General features: G+C 43.2%; 1 protein-coding gene across 5 annotated transcripts in view; it reads right to left on the bottom strand.

Annotated features, from left to right (window-relative positions):
- STN1 (STN1 subunit of CST complex) overlaps positions 1–4,933 on the bottom strand; it is a 40,723-nt gene extending 35,790 nt beyond the window's left edge. For 2 of the 5 annotated variants that reach the window (XR_009533020.1, XM_060104606.1), the window contains exons 1-2: positions 4,555–4,932; positions 4,012–4,204 (exon numbers count right to left, since the gene is read on the bottom strand). Coding sequence is in view for 4 of the 5 variants with exons in the window: in XM_060104606.1 (XP_059960589.1) it covers positions 4,012–4,144 (133 nt within the window). In the remaining variant the exon portion in view is untranslated. Of the gene's footprint in view, positions 1–4,011; positions 4,205–4,554 lie in introns of all 5 variants that reach the window. The other 3 variants (XM_060104329.1, XM_060104407.1, XM_060104486.1) reach the window with 2 other exon arrangements.
- Between the last annotated feature and the right edge of the window lie 14,384 nt (positions 4,934–19,317).

The raw sequence follows: 19,317 nt of genomic DNA, 5'->3' as shown, positions 1-19,317 counted from the left end.
GGCCAAAAAGTAAAAATAAAAAAGGAGGACATGGAAAAAGCAATGGAGAGAACCACTTCCTTCTATTAACACTAGAATCTCCTCTATGAGAAAAGAACTTGAGAAAGCTGGATGGCAGCTCTATCGACTGAGAGAAAGCTTGATGAGCTAAGAAAAGAAAATAACAACAGATACTGGCTAATGCTGAGTTTAATTTGCAGCCTTTCCCAAGTGGTCCTTTCACTCCTGCTGCCTTTGGTCTACATGCAGCCCACAGAGCTCCAACCATATCAGGGGATCCATCCCCTGGATCATCAGGTCCCCAGAAAGGAGGAGGGTCACTCTGGAAGGGCTCAGGGACCCAGGGTCACAGGTAGCTTTGATTCAGCTTTCACAGCAGTGACAGCTACATCCACAGCAAGACATCTGCCTTTTTTCTCTTTTTTAAAAGTACTTTTGGGACTTTCCTGGTGGCGAGGTCGTTAAGAATCCGCCTGCCAATGCAGGGGACACAGGGGACACATCCCAAACCAAACCACCACAGTCAAACTTCACGATATTCTATTAGTTTAACTCTAAATTCACAGGTTAATTTCGGGGAGGTGACATTCTACAACCACTTTGCAAGGCAATTCAGACGCTAACTAGCCAGAGTAAGGTTGAATTTCACAGGTTAAGGATACTGTCTCCCTCAAGAGACTCTCACTTCAAGCATCAGCCCCAAGTTTGAGGGTCCTCAGGCCATGCACACTTCTGAGCAACTGGCTACCAACACCCTCCACAACAACCTCAGGTTTGATACTTTAATAGAATGACACACAGGACTCAGGAAGGTGCTCTACTTAAGATTACAGTTTTATAATGAAGGGGACAAACCAGGACTAGCCAAATGAAGAGATGCATAGGACAAGGTCTAGGAGAGTCTAAGCATAAAGCTGCCATGTCCTCAGGACACATCACCCTCACACATCAAGTATGATTACCAACCAGGAAAGCTCATCTAAGCCTCAATGTCCAGAGTTTTAATTAGGGTTTCATTACATAGGCAAGATTGACTGAATCACTGCCCACTTGACAACTCAATCTCCAGTCCCCCTCCCCTCCTGCGGGGTAGGGTTGATGTCACCTGGCTCAAAACCAGCCCTCTACGCACATGGTTGGTTTTTCGGGCCTGAAAGGCCCCCACCCTGAAACTACCTAGCGGCCCAGCATGAGGCACCTCATCAGCATAAACTCAGATGTGGTTCAAGGGGTCCACCATGAATAACAAAAACACTCCTATCATTCCAGAAATCCAAAGATCTTCCAGGAACCTCGAACACAGGCCAGCCAAATTCTTCATTACACATTTGTTTCTTTTTGTGTGTGTAAGATACTCTTTGCTGTTTAAACATTTCTAAGTTTTATGCAGTCAAAATAAAAGGTTTTTTTTATGACAACCAAACCAAACACAACAACAAAACAATACAAAAATAAAACCTAGACTAGTAGCATTTCCCAGCCCTCAGAACCCTAGAGTATAGTCTAAAGAAGATCACTCTATGAAATTATGGTTAATGTCTTCTTCAACCATGAGGTTTTGAAACCAAGCAGGGCCCTCCTGGATACAAAAGCATTTCCGTGTCCCTCGTTTCTTTTTTGTAGGAAAAAGGCTTCAGGATCCTAGACCTTCCCTGAGTTCCAAAGGGCAGATTCAAGTAGTTACTAATTAGGGGAGTGAGGGAATGCAGAAACAAAGAAAAAGCAGTCAAGAAACAATAGTGCAGCAATAAAACAGAGTCCTAGTTCCCCCTCAAGGGATATACCTAATAATCTGATATACATCTTTGAGTTGTTCTGCAGAAACTAAGACCCTCACCCAGGTGGAGGATGGTAACTACAAGCTGAGACCCCAGACTGGTCAGAACCAGAAGGTTGATGATTGAGATTCCTGGAATACCACCCTGTTACCTCACCACCAACCAATCAGAAGAAAGTCATAAACCCTGTAGCCCTCACCCCAAATGTTGCTTTTAAAAACTCTTCCCTGAGGGGACTTCCCTGGTGGCGCAGTGGTTAAGAATCCGCCTGCCCATGCAGGGGACACGGGTTCGAGCCCTGGTCCAGGAAGATCCCACATGCCGGGGAGCAACTAAGCTTGTGTGCCACAACTACTGAGCCCACATGCCACAACTACTGAGCCCACATGCCACAACTACTGAAGCCCATGCGCCTAGAGCCCATGCTCCGCAACAAGAGGAGCCACCACAACGAGGAGCCTGTGCAACGCAATGAAGAGTAGCTCCCGCTCCCCGCAACTAGAGAAAGCCCACGCACAGCAATGAAGACCCAATGCAGCCATAAATACATACATACATACATACATACATACATAAACTCTTCCCTGAAAACCATGAGGGAGTTTGGGTTTTTTGAGCCTGAGCTGCCTGTTCTCCTTGCTTGGCCCTTGCAATAAACCTCTCTCTGCTCCAAACTTCAACGTTTTGGTTTGTTTGGACTCTGTGTGTCAGGCACACAAACTTGGGTTTGACAACAGTTTCATTTTAAAAACTACATCTGAAACATTACCACCAGTGACATAACAAAGATCACTGGGAGAAGTTTTCCTTGGTTTGTTGTTACTACATTATACAGTTCTTCACCCACAGGAAGAGTTAAGCTTCTATAGCATCCCTGATACTTCCTTGAGTACCTACAGAAGATCTTTACGCAAGCCTGGCATTTGGTATGAAATAATTTCTTCCTGAGGAGATGAGCTATAAAGACTACCAGACTGTTCTGGAAAACAGACAACAGTGGGGGAGGATGGCTGCCTTCCAAGGAAAAAACCAGATCATTTCCAACAATGCTTAGAAAATGAAGGTGTGGTGAAAAATCTGCACAAAAGACTTTAGTATAAGGTCATCCAAACATATCCGTACATAGAACGGGAAACACACAAAACGTGGTCTCATTAAAATTGCATGCTTGAGATTCTTAACTACTTCTGACTCATAGCTTTCTATTCATTCAAAATAGCAAAGACAGTTTAACCAAACTTCTCATATAGCACAGTAAACATGTGAAGATACATCCACAACTATGTAAATTATTTAAATTTACCCTAAACTATATTTGCTATATTTGGGGGTATGAAGATCCTATTTTTAGTGACCACCACTCTAATTTAAAAAAATAATTTCTTTAACTTTACATTTATAATGCTTTGTTGCTCCAATTACTACTACTTGAGAGCCCACCAGAGGCCAGGCACTGTTTAAGTGCTGGGATTACATAGATGAACAAGGCACATAATGTCCTCCCTCTCAGGGAGTTTATTTTATTTTGATTCTCATCTATTCAAAATAAAACCAGGGCTTCCCTAGTGGCGCAGTGGTTGAGAGTCCGCCCGCCGATGCAGGGGACACGGGTTCGTGCCCCGGTCCGGGAAGATCCCACATGCTGCGGAGCGGCTGGGCCCGTGAGCCATGGCCACTGAGCCTGTGCGTCTGGAGCCTGTGCTCCACAACGGGAGAGGCCACAACAGTGAGAGGCCCGCGTACCGCAAAAAAAAATATAAAAAATAAAAAATAAATAAATAAATAAATAAAACCAAACCCCACAAGAAAATCAGGCATGGTTAATCCTCATTTTACAAAGAAGACACCTAAATTTTACAGGTGAGTCACATGCCCAGGCCAGGTAAGTGGTGAAGTTAGGAAAGGGAGCAAGGCCTGAGCTTTCCACCACAAGCAGGCCCAGAGAAAAACTGAGTATTTTTAAATATGAAAGACCTCAAACCCAGGTAAAAAACATTCTTCAGTACAAAGTTACTCCCCCAAGCATCTATTTAAAAAATAAAAATAAAAAAGAGACTGTTTTTAACTTGCACAGAAATGAACTTGTTTGAGGATCCAGGTTATGTCAATTTCAAAGCCTGCAGCTGGAAAGGCTCTGCTAAGCCCCTAAGCCCCAGATTTCTGTAGCTTTGGGGAAGGGAGGGTGGGGTGCAGATGCAGCACAGAGCAGCCACCAGGCCGACCAGCCACATACCTGGCACCTGGTGGGACTCCTTCAAGTCCAGGATATCCCTGATGTAGAGTTTTGCGAAGGCTAGAAACACAGGATCCAAACCCCACAAGAGGGAAGGAGTTTCCTCTTCACACCGGCTGGATTCAGACTGCATCAGGAGGCTGGGCTGTGGCTTCCAGCCAACCCTGAAAAGCTCTGCATTAGAGCCGAAGAGCTGGATGGGAGACAAAAATCAGGACGCAAAGCTGTTAACGTGGATGAAATCCACACGGCCCCTAAGCTATTCCCAGACGGGCATCCCGAACTCTGGAAGGGGTAGATCAGGGGTCCGGGGCCTGTCAAACTCCATGCCGGCGGCCTCCTAGCGCCAGAAGGACCGGGCCTGCGTGCTCCGAGGACCTGTAAAGAGGTGCTTCTCCAGTGAGGACCCGTGAGTTCCCTATGGCTCTTCCTCAGGAAACTTCTCTGCCCCATGGGAGTGTTTCTCCTTCTCCAAAAGTACCAATTTCTAAACGGTTAAACACCGACTTTTCACTCTGGGGACAGATGGCCATATATGCGTACCCTGAAACCGCTTTAATGGGTGGAGTCCAGAGAGGAATGGGCGTCCTCGTGGGCACACAACAGAGGGGCAGAGTGGGTGGGTCTGTCCGTAGCCCTGCCGCTGCACCTTCCGGTGTTCAGGATGACACTGAGAAAGGGTGGAAAAGGAAACGAAAAACAGATCAGCCGTAGCCCCTCCCGCCGGGCCCGCGCCCGCGCCGTCGGCCCGCAAGTCCCTGGAGCGCGCAGGCCCGGCCCTTCCGGCGCTAGGAGGCCACTGGCGCCCACGGCCTGGAGGCGCCGCCGCCGGCCCCGCCCGGAGCAGGAGCGCTAGGCCGAGGTCACCTCTGCTTGCTCCCAGCGGGGGGTGGAGGTAGGGCCTGACACCCTCCCTCGCGCTAAACCAACCACTGTGTCCCCGCCCCGGCCTTTCCTTCGCGCCGCCCGCGGCCTCGCCCCATCCCCACGAGGCCACGCCCCACTCCGCCCACGGCCGCGCCCCATTTTGCGTCTCGCGGCTGCTTCGCCGGATACCCTTTTCCAGGTGGTGGCGGGGTTGGTAGGATTACGCGTGGTCCGTTTGACTCTAGCAGCGCCCTCCCTGAGCCTCCCCGGGAGCGCAGAGCCCAAATCACCGAGGCCTGGGAGCTGGCGCTGAAACTCCCGCTGCCCAGACCCCGCCTTCCAGGTCCTCCTTTCATCCCGACCCCACCAGTCGTGGGACCCTGAGCCATGACCTCCGAGAGGTTGGAACTGGTTCAGACAACTTTTTTTTTTCCGTCCCTGATATTGTAAATGAACACATAAACAAAGCAATACAAAAGCAGGATTACATTGTGGCGTATTTAAAATGTTTATTTACACTTGATAAATGATTTATTAACACACGCAATCTCTGGTACTGTACAGTCTCACTTTAGATAATGTCAGGATCTAAATTTGAGCCCATGAGGGAATGCGAGGCCTTTGCTCTGCCCAAGACTAGCCTTCTTTGCAAGATCATGACAAAGTTTGTCTCCCTTCCTCTTACAATGTCTATACTACGGAATGTTGTACATTTAAGAATTTTGAAAACTGGCGTTCTGGTAAATTATGGCCACCTTGATGGTGCCTGTCCCCAGTAGTCCTAATTTAAGGTGAGAAGAGATAGCCATGTTGCACTTTCATAAATAAATAAATAAGCCACATCATAACATTACTTGAGATGGCAGGAGTTCTTCCTAATTTACAGGGACTCTGTAAAATGGCAGGAGTACAGGTCATGTTGGCAGGCCATTCCCAGGCGAGGTAAGTGGTGGCCAAAGAGATAATTGCTAAACTATTTAGCAGAGAAGGAACTTCAAGCAGCTGGAACAGAAAATGTATGTCATTAGAATCATGGCATTTAATTACATCCCTGGCCACTGAAGAAGCTAAAAAACAGAATCCTTGGTAAAGCATTGCCCAGACTCTACTGCGATGAACAGTTGGATCTGTCAAGTTTAAGATTTAATTAAGAGAAGACACCTTTCTAATAGGGGGAGGTCCTCTTCAAGGAAGGACACCCAGTATGACACCCAGTAGGACGGGTGCTTCCAGCTGACTTGTAAGATGGGGAAAGACAGGTTGGGCAACATTTTTTGACTGTACACACCTGCTCCAGGGTGGCACTCAAGAAGAAAATCACTACTGGGTGTACACAGAGCCCGAGAAGTTTTCGGCAATGACTCTTATGACTCTCAAGTGTAGAGTGCTAGAAACAAGGGCCCTTGGGGACTCCAAGCTTACTGCTGGCCTTGGGGAGGGTCACACCCAGTTGGGGTGACCAGAGCAGACTGCCCCTGAAGTCATCATTTACAGTGAAGGGAGGACTCTTTGGAGTCTAGGGATGCTCCTTTTGATCTGAGCTCAAAATGTGGAGTAGGGTGTGGAATGGAATTTTCTAGACTGCTGAAGCATCTAGAGGAGTATGGGAGGATCCTCTTCCCTGTCATCTCCATCAGGATAGATTCCAGTTTCCCCAGGCCACTGCCTAGATGTGCAAAGGGACTGGAGGGCTCTTCAGCTGGGGATTCCACAACACGGCAAAGCAGATATTTCAAAACTCAACAGTCAACACAATGCTAGGAACCTTTCTTATGGCTTCTCAATGTGAAATAACTTGGTTTTGCAAGCTTTTTTGACAGACTAGACAACCCTTTCTAGAACGTTAAGACTTTAGGAAATTCTTCTGGAAAATGAGGTGTTGAACTGCATGTCTTCTACCTCAAAACGCAAACTGTCTTGCCTTAACCATTTTCAGCATTTTAGAATGTCTTTCGACAGGTAGAATAGAGTTTGTCCACTTGCAAGCTGAGTTAGATTTGAAGTTTAAATTAGCGGATGAGTAGTTTGAAGTTTATAATAAAGACAACTTATCAACATTCTTACTATGTTAATGTTATAACCCTGGGGGGCCATTTTCAGCCGCTCAGCATACTTTGAGCACTCTCTGTATGCTATGGGGGAGCACTAAGAATTTTTATTTCACTGGAGCAAAAAGAGGAATATATTAAATAACGAAGCAAGAGGCTAAATTGCATGGCCTGAATAATAACTATGGTGGATTACAGGAGGTAAATTGGGAGGGAAGAGAAGGGGGCTCATCAAGTAAGATAATATATGTAACCACTGGAACAAGGTAAGCACTCAATACATATAAGCTATTATCATCATTCACTATGGAGTGGGGATTTAAGCTGGAGTTTGAAACTATGGAGGAACTATTCATTCATTCGTTCGTTCATTCATGAAACGTATTTGTCAAGCACTTATCAAGCACCGCACTGGACACTGCAGGGTAAAGAGGAGATAAGACAGATCAAGTACAGCCCTCATGGAGCTTCCATCCTGTTACGGAGAAAGAGGAAAGACAGTAGACAAATAAATGAATAAAATAAGTACAGATTGTTCTTAGTGCTTTGAAGGAATTAAAAGTATATTTGATCACTCATAATGGGGTGGGGGATCTACTTTATACAGATCTACTTTGATTGGATGAGATGAGACCCGAAGATGGGAAGGAGCCAGCCACGAAAAGTGCTAAGGAAAGAGCATTCCAGGCAGCGGTCAGAGTAAGCGTGAATATCTGGAGGCAAGAAAATACTTCCCTATTGGAGGAACAGAAAAGAGCAAAGCGAGAGTGGTTGCATTCGTAATTGGAGACATAAGCAGAAGGCAGATCCCAGAGGACCTCATAGGCCATGACAGGTTGGAATTTTATTCTCAGTCTCCCTATAAGTAAAGAGAGGGATAATATTGTGATGGGGTGAGAGCAGGGCAAAGGCGCAGGATGAGCAAGGCATGTCTGTGGGCAAAAGCCAACACAGCAGCCTGGCTGGGGAGGGCAGCTGCAGCAGAAGCAGGCTGGAGACCAAGGTTTTAGCTAGATTCTGAATGGCTTGAATTAGTTTTTATTTTTATTCCCTGTAAGCAATAGGGTGTTGTTGATTATTGATCAGAGGAATGATTTAATGAATTTAAAAAATTTCAGGGAGGGCTTCCCTGGTGGCGCAGTGGTTGAGAGTCCGCCTGCCGATGCAGGGGACACGGGTTCGTGCCCCGGTCCTGGAAGATCCCACATGCCGAGGAGCAGCTGGGCCCGTGAGCCATGGCCGCTGAGCCTGCGCGTCCGGAGCCTGTGCTCCGCAACGGAAGAGGCCACGACAGTGAGAGGCCCGTGTACCGCAAAAAAAAAAAAAAAAAAAAAAAAAAAAAAAAAAAAAAAATTTCAGGGATACCTGCTGCATCTAACATACTACGGTAGGGAATCCAAAAATATGTAAGAAGACTTCTCTACCCAATTTACTGAATCTATTCTAAAAATTGCGTCTAGGGATATTCACCAAATGACAGTGAAGACTAGTGTAAGAAAATACTGCTGGGTCTATTGCAGGGGCCTCACCAGTACCACTTCTCCTGCCTCCTCAGCGGTGTTGCTCAGTCCCCTGCCATGTCACCTGCTCCCGCTCTCTGGCTTCCCCTGGGCACATCTGCAGGCTTTCCCCTCTTTTTAAATGTCATTCAACTTTAAGAAAACAGCATCTCTGAAAACCCCAGCCCTTGAATTACTGTTCTCTCGCTCTCTTGCTCTCTGTTCAAAGTTAAATTTCTTGGAAGAGTTATATGCATTCCTCATCCACACTTCCTCATCTCTGATTCGATCTATCATCATTTGGCTCACCCTAACTTAACTTTCAACTATCTCTACCCCAGTCCACCACTCCACTGAAACTTCCCTCCTAAAGTTAACAATTACATTCAAATTCTCAAATACAATGGTACTTTCCTTTCCTTATCATGCTTCATCTTTTTTTCTGATTTTCTAGCTTTAGATGTTGATCTGATCGTATTCTCTTCCTACCCACCTTGGTTTCCTGTTATCCTTTTGGGTTTCCCTTCTAACTTTCCGTTTCTTCCTTTGCAGTGTCCTCTTCCTCTGTTAATCTCTTACATACTGATGTTCCCCAAAGTTCAATCTCCTGCCCACTTCCTTCTCATCCCATGTACTGTTACTGAGTAGCCTAATCCAAACCTATGGCTTCAACTGAACCAATATTCCAGGGACTCTCCCCTCTTCACGTTTAGCCCAGAACTTTCTCCTGAGCTCCACATCTGAAGTTCCAACTGGACACTCCTGGGTACTGCAAACTAAACCTCTTCCTCCATAGTTCTGTCTCTCTCTTCCCTGACTCATGAACATCCCCACCACCCGCCAAGTCAGAAAACTGGAATGTTTCACGGATATCTCCCTCTCTCTCACCCTTAGATGCAATTAGTCACAAAGATCTGTCAACTCTGCTTCCTAAATATGTTTTCTTAATTTAGTCCCTCCTCCCTGCTCCCATTTGCCATAGTCCAGACTTTCATCATTTATTGCCTGGATCACTGCCATCACCTTCCAACCAGTCCTTCTGCCTCTAGTTGTGTCTCCCTCCAATTTATCATCTATGTTACTGTCAGGATGATCCTTATAGAATGTAACTTAGACAGTGTTACTCCCTTGTCTAAAATCTTTCAATGACTATATGTAGTCTGCAAAGTAAAGTTCAAGTTTCCTTGTATTTCATACCAGGTTCCTCATGGCCTGGCCATGACCCAACTCTGTGGGCTCTTCTCCCACCAACCCCTCATAGCTATCCTACTCTCTAGATCAGCATCCCCAATACTGTTCTGAGCTGCACTTCCTCAAGATATTAATAAAAGTCTGGGCAAATGAGTTTGAGAAAGGATGAAAACACATTTCAACACAGTAATATGCATTGAGAATGTCCAAGAAATGAACAGAGTGGGTCAAGTTTGAGCACCAAACTCTATTAACATTTCAAAGAGTTCAATTTGGGAAATGCTACTGAAGGCATCAGAGTTCCTGGAATATGCCATACTCTTTTTCATTTCTCCCCACTCTGCCTGGGTTGTCATTCACTTATTAATCAATTAATTTTTAAAAACAAACTGTATGTCCTAAAGAGTGCAATATACTGGGAATACAAATGGCAAAAAGGCTCTAAGTAAGCTAAATAAGTAAACCCATGATTACAACATGTCACGATAAATGCTATGTAACTTGGCAGAATAAGGTGGGGGACCTGACAGAGTTGGTGGGATCAGGAAACAGTAACCTTGCTTCCCCTTTTTTCACCTGGGTTATTTCTGAGATAGGTGTCAGTTTTCACTTTGTGTATTTTGAGTCCTAGCTGTTAAGTGCACATATATTTATAATTGTTAAATTTTCCTGTTGTATTGACTCTTATCTTTATGAAATGTCCCTCTTAGTCTCTAGTAATATCTCTTGTCTTAAAGTCTGTTTTGTCTAATATTAATATAACCACTTCAGTTCTCTAATGGTTACTGTTTGAATGGAATATCTTTTTCCATCCTTTCACTTTCAACCTACTTACGTCTTTGAATCTAAGATGTGTCTCTTGTAGACAGCATATAGTTGGATCTTGCCTTTTTATCCAGACTGACAATCTCTGCATTTTGATTGGGGTGTTTAGACTCTTCACATGTAATGTAATTATTGATATGGTTGGACTTATATTTGCCATTTATCTATTTGTTTTCTATAGCTCAATTCTCTTTTTCATTCTTCTTCTCTGCTTTGACTGGCTTCTTTTGTGTTAAATATTTTCAGTGTAACATTTAAATTATTCTGTTAATTTTGAAAAATAATTTAGTCTTTTTTAGGGATTATAATCTAAGGATTACAATATACATCTTAATTTATCACAATTTACTTCAGATTAATACTAATTTAATTCTAGAAAAATATAGAAACTTTGCTTCAATATATCTCTATTCCCTTCTCCCCTTTTGTGCTATTATTGTTGTATATGTTACATCTATATATGCTATAAAACCAACAACACAATGTTGTAATTATTGCTTTAAATAATTGTATGTATTTAAAGAAGTTAAGACATGAGAAATAGATAACTGCAGTCTTTTATATTAGCCCATATAATTATCATCTCTGGTAATCTTCATTTCACCCTGTAGGTATGGGCACGCCAAATTGAATGAGCCCCTTCAACTGTGGCAGAGGTACTGTTGGTACTGACAGCCTGCTCTGCCCTGACAGAACATCTACATTGGCTAACCTGGGGTGGGGGCAGGGAGGAGAATGGGAGGGGCCAGAATGCCACAGACTCCCACTGTTCTTACCTGAAGTTCAAGCATGAGCACTTTTCAGATTGTTTTGTGTCTTTGATCTATTCTCAGAGGGCTGAAATGGTTATTTTGGTCTTTTTTTTTTTTTTTAAGGCCTGCAACATGCGGGATCTTAGTTCCCTGACCAGGGATTGAACCTGTGCCCCCTGCATTGGGAACGCAGAGTCTTAACCACTGGACCGCCAGGGAAGTCTCGTTTTGGTCAGTTTTGTCCAGTTTTATGATTGCATTTTGGGGAGATCATTGCTGATCTTCTCAACCAGCTATGGCTGGAAGTCTCTGATGGCAGGGCTTTTAGTTAACAGCAGATCCATTGGGTCAGGCAGGATAAGGTAGCCAAGAAATAAGAAGTAAAGGACTGAATCTTAGAACAAGGTCAGAAATTACCTAGTTGGAGAAAGCAGTTACTCACAGCCCATCCTGCCACATGGAGTTTGAGAAGATTCCTAAGTCAGCAGAAGGCACTGTGTGAACCAGTGCAATCCACTGGAGCACTTTCTGGAACGGGAAGAACTGGAATTGACATTAAGAGATGGCTGAGGGTGAAATACTGTCTAGGTCCTTACATTTAAATGAAGTAACCTCTCCTTCCTGCCTAAGTGGTCTGATTTCACCAAAGGGGATCCAGACATTAGGATGATGACCTCTGTAAAGATGAAAACAGCAGGAGGTAATGAGCTGGGGTTCATCCTGGAGGGCAGAGAGCGACTTCCCATAAGGAAAACTTGTGTCCCAGGAGCCTGGCTTGAGTGCATGAGAAAGAATTTTGCATTTTGTATTTTAAAAGTCCGTATCTCAAAGAAAGAAGAATGGTGGTTGCCAGGAGCTGGGGTGAGGAGTGAATGGGGAGTTATTAGTCAGCGAGTACAGTGTTTCAGTTTTGCAAGATGAAAAGAGTTCTGGGGATAGATGGTGGTGATGGTTGCACAACAACATGAATGTACTTAGTACCGCTTAGTACCACTTAAAAATGATTAAGATGGTAAGTGTTATATGTGTATGTTACCACAATTTTAAAAATTGGAAAAAAAAGCTTGTATCTCAGGGCAATACTGGGCATGGTTGTGTTTCACGGTGAGTTAACTTATGTGACAGGCATCTGTGCACTACATTATGTCTGGTCAATTAAACCACAAATCTACACAATGTCTTGCCAAGGGTGGAGGTTCCTGTGCTTACTGGGTAGTTTATGAGATAGATGGACAATTTTGAATTGGAGTAATGCTTATAATGAGGTGAGTAGACACAATCAAACCTTGATTCTTGACTTTAAGTCTTAGATGCACATCCACTCTTCTGAGCAAGCCCTAGAGTGTTGCTCTGACAGATGACAGATGTCCTTACAGGGGCAGAGCTGGCAACATAACTACTTCCCTAGTGGCTACCAGCTACCAATGAGCACACCAGCTGGAAAATAAACTTCTGTATCTTATTCTTATATTCCTCTTCTTACTATAAACATGCTGCAAGGATTGTAAAGCACTAGGAGCTGACTAAGGATTCAGTTTTGGAGAAATGGGATTAATAGTCATAATAATAGGCCAGGATAAAAGGATTAATAAAAAGGTCAAAAAGAAATGAGAACTTTTCTGGGGAAGGAGGTGGGAGGGAGGGATAAATTAGGAGTTGGGATTAACAGATACACACTACTATATATAAAATAGATAGGGCTTCCCTGGTGGCGCAGTGGTTGAGTCCGCCTGATGATGCAGGGGACACAGGTTCGTGCCCCGGTCCGGGAAGATCCCACATGCCGCGGAGAGGCTGGGCCCGTGAGCCACGGCTGCTGAGCCTGCGCATCCGGAGCCTGTGCTCCGCAACGGGAGAGGCCACAACAGTGAGAGGCCCGAGTACCGCAAAAAAAAAAAAAAAAGATAAACAACAAGGACCTACTGTATAGCACAGGGAATTATTGATATATTCTATATCTTGTAATAATCTATAATGGAAAAGCATCTGAAAAAGAATATATATATTATATATATAACTGAATTACTTTGCTGTATACCTGAAACTAACACAACACTCTAAATCAACTATACTTCAATTAAAAAAAAAAGAAATGGATATTTGTGCCTTTAGAATTTAAAAAAACATGAGCACTTTTTATGCAGCACCTTTGTAAAAACTTATCTTGATCAAATAAATTATGTACAGACATTAAACTAATTAAAAATGATGGTGTGTTTTCCAATTTTTTAATGTTGACTAGATATTACTTATTTAATAACAAAAGTCATTTTAAAATTAGCATCCCTTGAATTTCACAAATGTGATGTTGGGTGAAACAAGCCATACACAGAAGAGAGTACATACTGTATGACTCTGTTTATATAAAATGCAAACCAGGCAAAAGTATTCTATGGTGTTTGAAGTCAGGATACTGGTTACTTTTCTGTTGGGGGTGGTGACTTTCCAGAAGGGAGCATGAAGGGGGCTTCTGAGGATACTGGTCATTTAACGTTTCTTCATCTGTATCTATATTTTATTTCAATAAAGTATTTAAAATTTTTTCATCCTTAGTATTTGAATTAGTTGCATTTAAAGTTGAGAGGAACCTGATGAGATTGATGAAAACATGATCAGTAGCCAAGGGAAAAATAAATAAATAAAGTTGAGAGGAATTAAAAAGTGAAAACTTATTAAATTATAAGACCCCACATTTTGTGTTATTGTCACTTGCATAGACCATTTTAATGTTAATGTAATTCAAGAGATAAGATACAGCATCATCCTTCATTTTTCTTAATTATTTGACATGTGCCTATAGGCTCAAGTAGCCATAGCATTTCATAAGCATTAGCATAAAGCTGGCCGATGGAATAGAATTTTATTTCTCTTACCAATTTATAATTCTCCCCAGGGCTACTTTCAATCAAGGAAAAATTTAACTCCCCAGTGATGTCAAAGACAGCATATTGCAGAGGTTAACTGACGAGTCACCCGGAGAAGATGGAACAGCCATTGTGCTGACATGTTCAAGAGCTAATCGGTTCTGATGATGTAATTTGCAGTAGTGCTTGATGTCTATTAGCCTGATGTGAGACAGCTGCTGTGGGCCCCGAGGATTAAAGTGTGAAGCATGAGGGGGAGTGCTTTCAAATGGAGAGAGACTTTTATAGAGCCAAGTGAATAAACCTGGTCATGCTGGTTACCCTACCTAGACAGCCTGCTCACTTCTTCCTTATTTATACAGATTGTACCAGGCCTAACACAGTCTCACCTCCAGGCTCACTTTATCCAAGACCACTTCAGTCAACACTGATGCTCCCTTCCATGAACTCCTGTGGAATTTACAGTCAGAATTATATGCTTTAGCACTTACCTCTTAAATGTTTATCATGTACCCTCAACTTGACCAGAAGCTACTAAGGACATAATTTTTTCTGTATCTCTCACTGCATAGAACCTAATGGTAGGCACAAAATTTAAATAAAAAATAATTGGGCAAAATATTGATAATTGTTCAAGCAGAGGAATGGTTACACGTGGGTTTCTGCTACTATTCTTTCTACTTTTGTGTGCTTGGAAATTCCCTTGATAGCAGGGTTGGCAGATTTAGCAAATAATCATGCAGGATGCCCTGTTAAATTTGAATTTCAGATAAACAATGAATAATCTCTTATTCTTAATAATTTATATTTTGATAATCACCCATAATTTTTCATACCATTGAATTTAATCATATAATTTATAATAATATTATTCATGTATATATTTTATTAAAACATTATATTAATATTATATTATATTTTTCTATTATTATTTTATGTTCCTATGGGACATATTTTTACCAAAACATTATTTCTTATTTATCTGAAATGCAAATTTAACTGGGTGACCTGTATTTTATCTAGCAACCTGACTTGCTAGAAACTTAAAAACATAATTGGTGATTAATCCATGGGCTTGGAGAAAGTGGATGGTAGAAACAGTGCCTTTTCTCTTAGAGTGTGTTCTGGTGTCACTTACCTGTTAAAAAGGCAGCTTCCTATGCTTCCCTACTCTGCCCCAGAGGTGCCAAATCAGTATTTCTGCTGGTGGGACTCTGCACTTGCAACAAGATCCCAGATGATTCTGATGCTGTTGCTAGCTAACCTGATGTCTATGTTTTTGGTTTTTCTGATATGATCTTTTATTTCCTTATAGTGGCCTTATTTAAGCAACTTCTACTCTGTTTTTTTTGTTTTTTTTTTTTTTAAAGGGCTTCAAATGCTTGGCTTTTTATTTATTTATTTATTTATTTATTTATGGCTGTGTTGGGTCTTCATTGCTGTGCGAGGGCTTTCTCTAGTTGTGGCAAGCGGGGGCCACTCTTTATCGCGGTGCGCGGGCCTCTCACTATCGCGGCCTCTCATTGCAGAGCACAGGCTCCAGATGCGCAGGCTCAGTAGTTGTGGCCCACGGGCCTAGTTGCTCTGCGGCATGTGAGATCTTCCCAGACCAGGGCTCGAACCCGTGTCCCCTGTATTAGCAGGCGAATTCTTAACCACTGCGCCACCAGGGAAGCCCTCTACTCTGTTTTTATGTCAGAGACTTCACTGAAGAGATGTTGATATTCTTGTTCCATGACTCACCCACTAAAGTTTACAAGTCAAATACTGTCACAAATATTCTATTTGCCCTTTGCAGTAAAAGTTCCCCCTTGAATATTCATCCAATAGCCCAGCATCTTAACAACTAATTTATATTGTACTAATATTTATTCATTGTTATGAGAACTAGTAGTTGGCAAATTTGCAGCTCCCTTTAGTATTTTAAGGGATTTTAGGGTAACAAAACATCCTGATTTGCTTGGGACTGTTCCAGTTTCAGCACTGATATTCATATGTCTTGTGCTGTCCCTCAGTCCTGGTTGCCCCAGCCGCCCTACCTGTAGTAAATGTCTCGGTAAACCACCCAGATCCCTACTTCAGGACCAAGGCCCTCTTTTCACCAGCTGCTGGTAGTGTCAGCTCACAGTTGAGACCCTACTCAGGCAACTGCCTCATTCCGAATTATGCCCTGCCTCCAGGAGCTGTAAGCCATGGACGTAGCCCCAGTCCTCAATTCAGGATGTCTCTGATTGGCCATCCCAGCTCTAGAGCTCCCCGTGGGGACAGCTGAGGCCTCTGTTACAACTGCCTTGCAATTCAACTTCTCCTACTACCCAATCCTGCTTCCCTCGCTCCCTCGCAGAGGCAGCTCCTGAGGGCACTCCCTAATATACCCCTACAGGCAAATCACAGAGTTCGAGTCTGGAGAAATCTGCCCTCCAAGAGCTGGCACAGAATTGGGGTGGTCCTAGGAAAGAGATTCTGGAATAAGATTTTGGAGCTGGGTTACCTAATGACTGGCTGGTAGTGAAAACCCCTCACTAGTGGTAGGTGGAGGCCCTGACAAAGTAGCAGTGCAATTGTGAAATTTTCATCAGCAGCAAACTGGGGCAGGATGCCAGCGGAAGGGAATGTACTGGAGGGTGCAGCATCCTGGGCACCCAGAGGTTCAGGGAGAGTAGTAATTTAAGGACAACGGAATGGGTGTTACTGGCCACTATCTATGTACTGGGGAGAGACAAGAAAGGCTGACAGTGATTAATCACCAATTTGAGAGGCTGAACCTCCTGAGGTTGAGGGCCAGAACTTAAATCATAAGGTAGCAGAGCTCCAGTGAAGACAGAATTCTCAATCCTAACAAGTCGGCTGTGTCAAAATCATGGCCTTAATTGAGAAAGAATGAGATCCTGAGATATGGAATGAGGACATGTGGGCCGATGTCCTTGTAAGTCTCTCCAGATTTCCTCTGAATCCTTTGGGTTATAGAAGGGACCTACTCTCCAGGTTAAAAGTTAGCACTCTTCGCTTTTGAAGTTTATACAGGGATTTTTGCCTTACAAGAAAACACTTCCTATAGATACACACCACTTTATATAAAATAGATAAACAATAAAAATTTACTATATAGCACATGGAACTATATTCAGTATCTTGTAATAACCTATAATGGAAAAGAATCTGAACCTGTACACCTGAAACTAACACAATATTTGAAATCATCTAAAGTTTAATAAATAAAATTAAAAAAAATACTTCCTTTCCTCAAAGGATCTTAAGGTCCTCTGCCACCTCCACTCCCCACCCCCAAAACCAATAACTAGGTTTAAGTCACAACATAAGTGATGGGAAAAAAAGAGACTGTGTCTCAGAAAAGCTGTATTGGCGGAAGCTGGAAGAGTATATATAGATCTTGGGTATACGTGGTCAAGGCAGGGAAGAACGTAAAGCTGGGTAAGGAAGAACTCATTTCTAAGAGAGCATTCACCTATGATATAGGAGTTCACCCTGGGAAGGACCCCAGGAGATGTTGCCATCACACTGCTAGGATGACTGTTGGAAGCTTGGAGAAGACATCATATCAAATCGGTCTGCTGTATCAATGATATCATATTCATCACATTAGGTGAGCGGGAAGTGCCAATAAGTTGAAGGCTTTGGTGAGATACTTGTGCATCAGAGGGTGGGAGTTAAACCCTACAAATATCCAGGGCTCTTGTACATCAGTGAAGTTTTTAGGGGTGTAGAGGCTGGGCTATACTGGGACATCCCCTCCAAAGTAAAGGACAAATTTGCATTTCATGCCTTCCACTACTAAGAAGGGAGCACAATGCGTGGTAGGCCCTTAGGGTTCTGCAGTCAGCATTTTCCACACTCGTGAATACTGCTTTGGTCCTTTTGCTGGTAACTAAGAAGACGTCTAGCTTTCAATGGGGTTTTGAAGTAAGTATAGGATGTGGTGACAGCAGCCCTGACAGTTCGGCCTTTCTAGCCAGCAGACCAGTGCATTTGAAGTTGTTTGCATCGCCTTGTAAACTCCCTCTCCATCACCCCCTAAAGTCTTCAGTGAAGTGGTACCTCCCACCGTGGGTGTGAGAGGCAGCGGAGTTTCACGTTCAGATTCTTTTGCTACAAAACAGAGACTCTAATATGGAAGTTAAAACCCCAGGCAACAGAGAACCTAAGTACCCTGGAAATTTTCAGAAAACCAGGGAAATTGAGCCAAAAATGGATTGGCAGAGAGACCCCAGCTGACAACTGCGTTGCACATCTAATTCATCATTATACAAATTAGGAAGGTGGGGAGGAACTGTTAAAAAGCAGCCAAATGAGTTATAAAAGGCAGCAAAATATTAATGCTTTCCAGAGTTGTTCTCCAACAATTTGCCTGGAAAATATAAAGGTGCTGCTGAAGCTTCAACCCATGTTTCCTGACTAGGGGATAAAATTGGGATCCTGATATAAAATCATGTTTCTCTTGCTCTTCCCCCAGATACCAAGTGGCATCACCATTTCCCTCCTCTGACTCTGTTCCAGCTCCCTGGGATTCTGTCTGTGGCCAAGGCAGCCAATGCCTGGGCCAAAAGTGCCCGATTTCTCCTACAGATGCCCTTGCTGTCCCCTGCCAAGGCTGCCAGTCCCCACGCGGCCACTGCAGGTGCTGCCCTTTGGGCTCTCAGTGCCCCACAGACAACCCAGCCAAATTGCCTTCATGCCCTTGACCTCCCTCCATCACTGCCTTTCCCCAAAACCAGAGCTGGGCCGGGGGATACCATGGGTAACCCACTCTGACTTGTACTCAGCAGTGCCATATTTAGTGATTTGATACCCAGAAGTGATCATTTTTAAACACGCTTCCATCTGATAAATTATTTTCAGTAATAATCATGAAAAAAATGAATAGTGATAATGGCCAGAAGAGAAATGCAGCAGTGAAAGTTTTCTTTTTTTGAATTATGTATGGATAACCAGGCCTGTAAATAAATAAGAAAGCAAAGCAGAAGGAAAGCTTGTAGTACAAAAAGGAAGAAGTTAGTAAGATTGCTTTTAATTCCATGAATGTATTTTTGCCATTTTATTATGAATTTTTCCAGCATACAGCAAAGTTGAAGAAGTTTTAATGATAACGTATGCCCAGCATATAGATTTTACCAGTAATATTTTACTATAGTTGCCTTATCAGATAGTTACCCACCTATCCATTCCTCTATCTATCTCTCAATCTTATCTTTCATATTTAAACTATTTTAAAATGGTGTTAGATATATAGAAAAGTTGCAAA

The sequence above is a fragment of the Mesoplodon densirostris genome, chromosome 1 (genome assembly GCF_025265405.1).
Source record: "Mesoplodon densirostris isolate mMesDen1 chromosome 1, mMesDen1 primary haplotype, whole genome shotgun sequence".
NCBI classification, from domain to species: domain Eukaryota; kingdom Metazoa; phylum Chordata; class Mammalia; order Artiodactyla; family Ziphiidae; genus Mesoplodon; species Mesoplodon densirostris.
The sequence above is the reverse complement of the archived record's forward strand: the minus strand, read 5'-3'. Positions and strand labels throughout refer to the sequence as shown.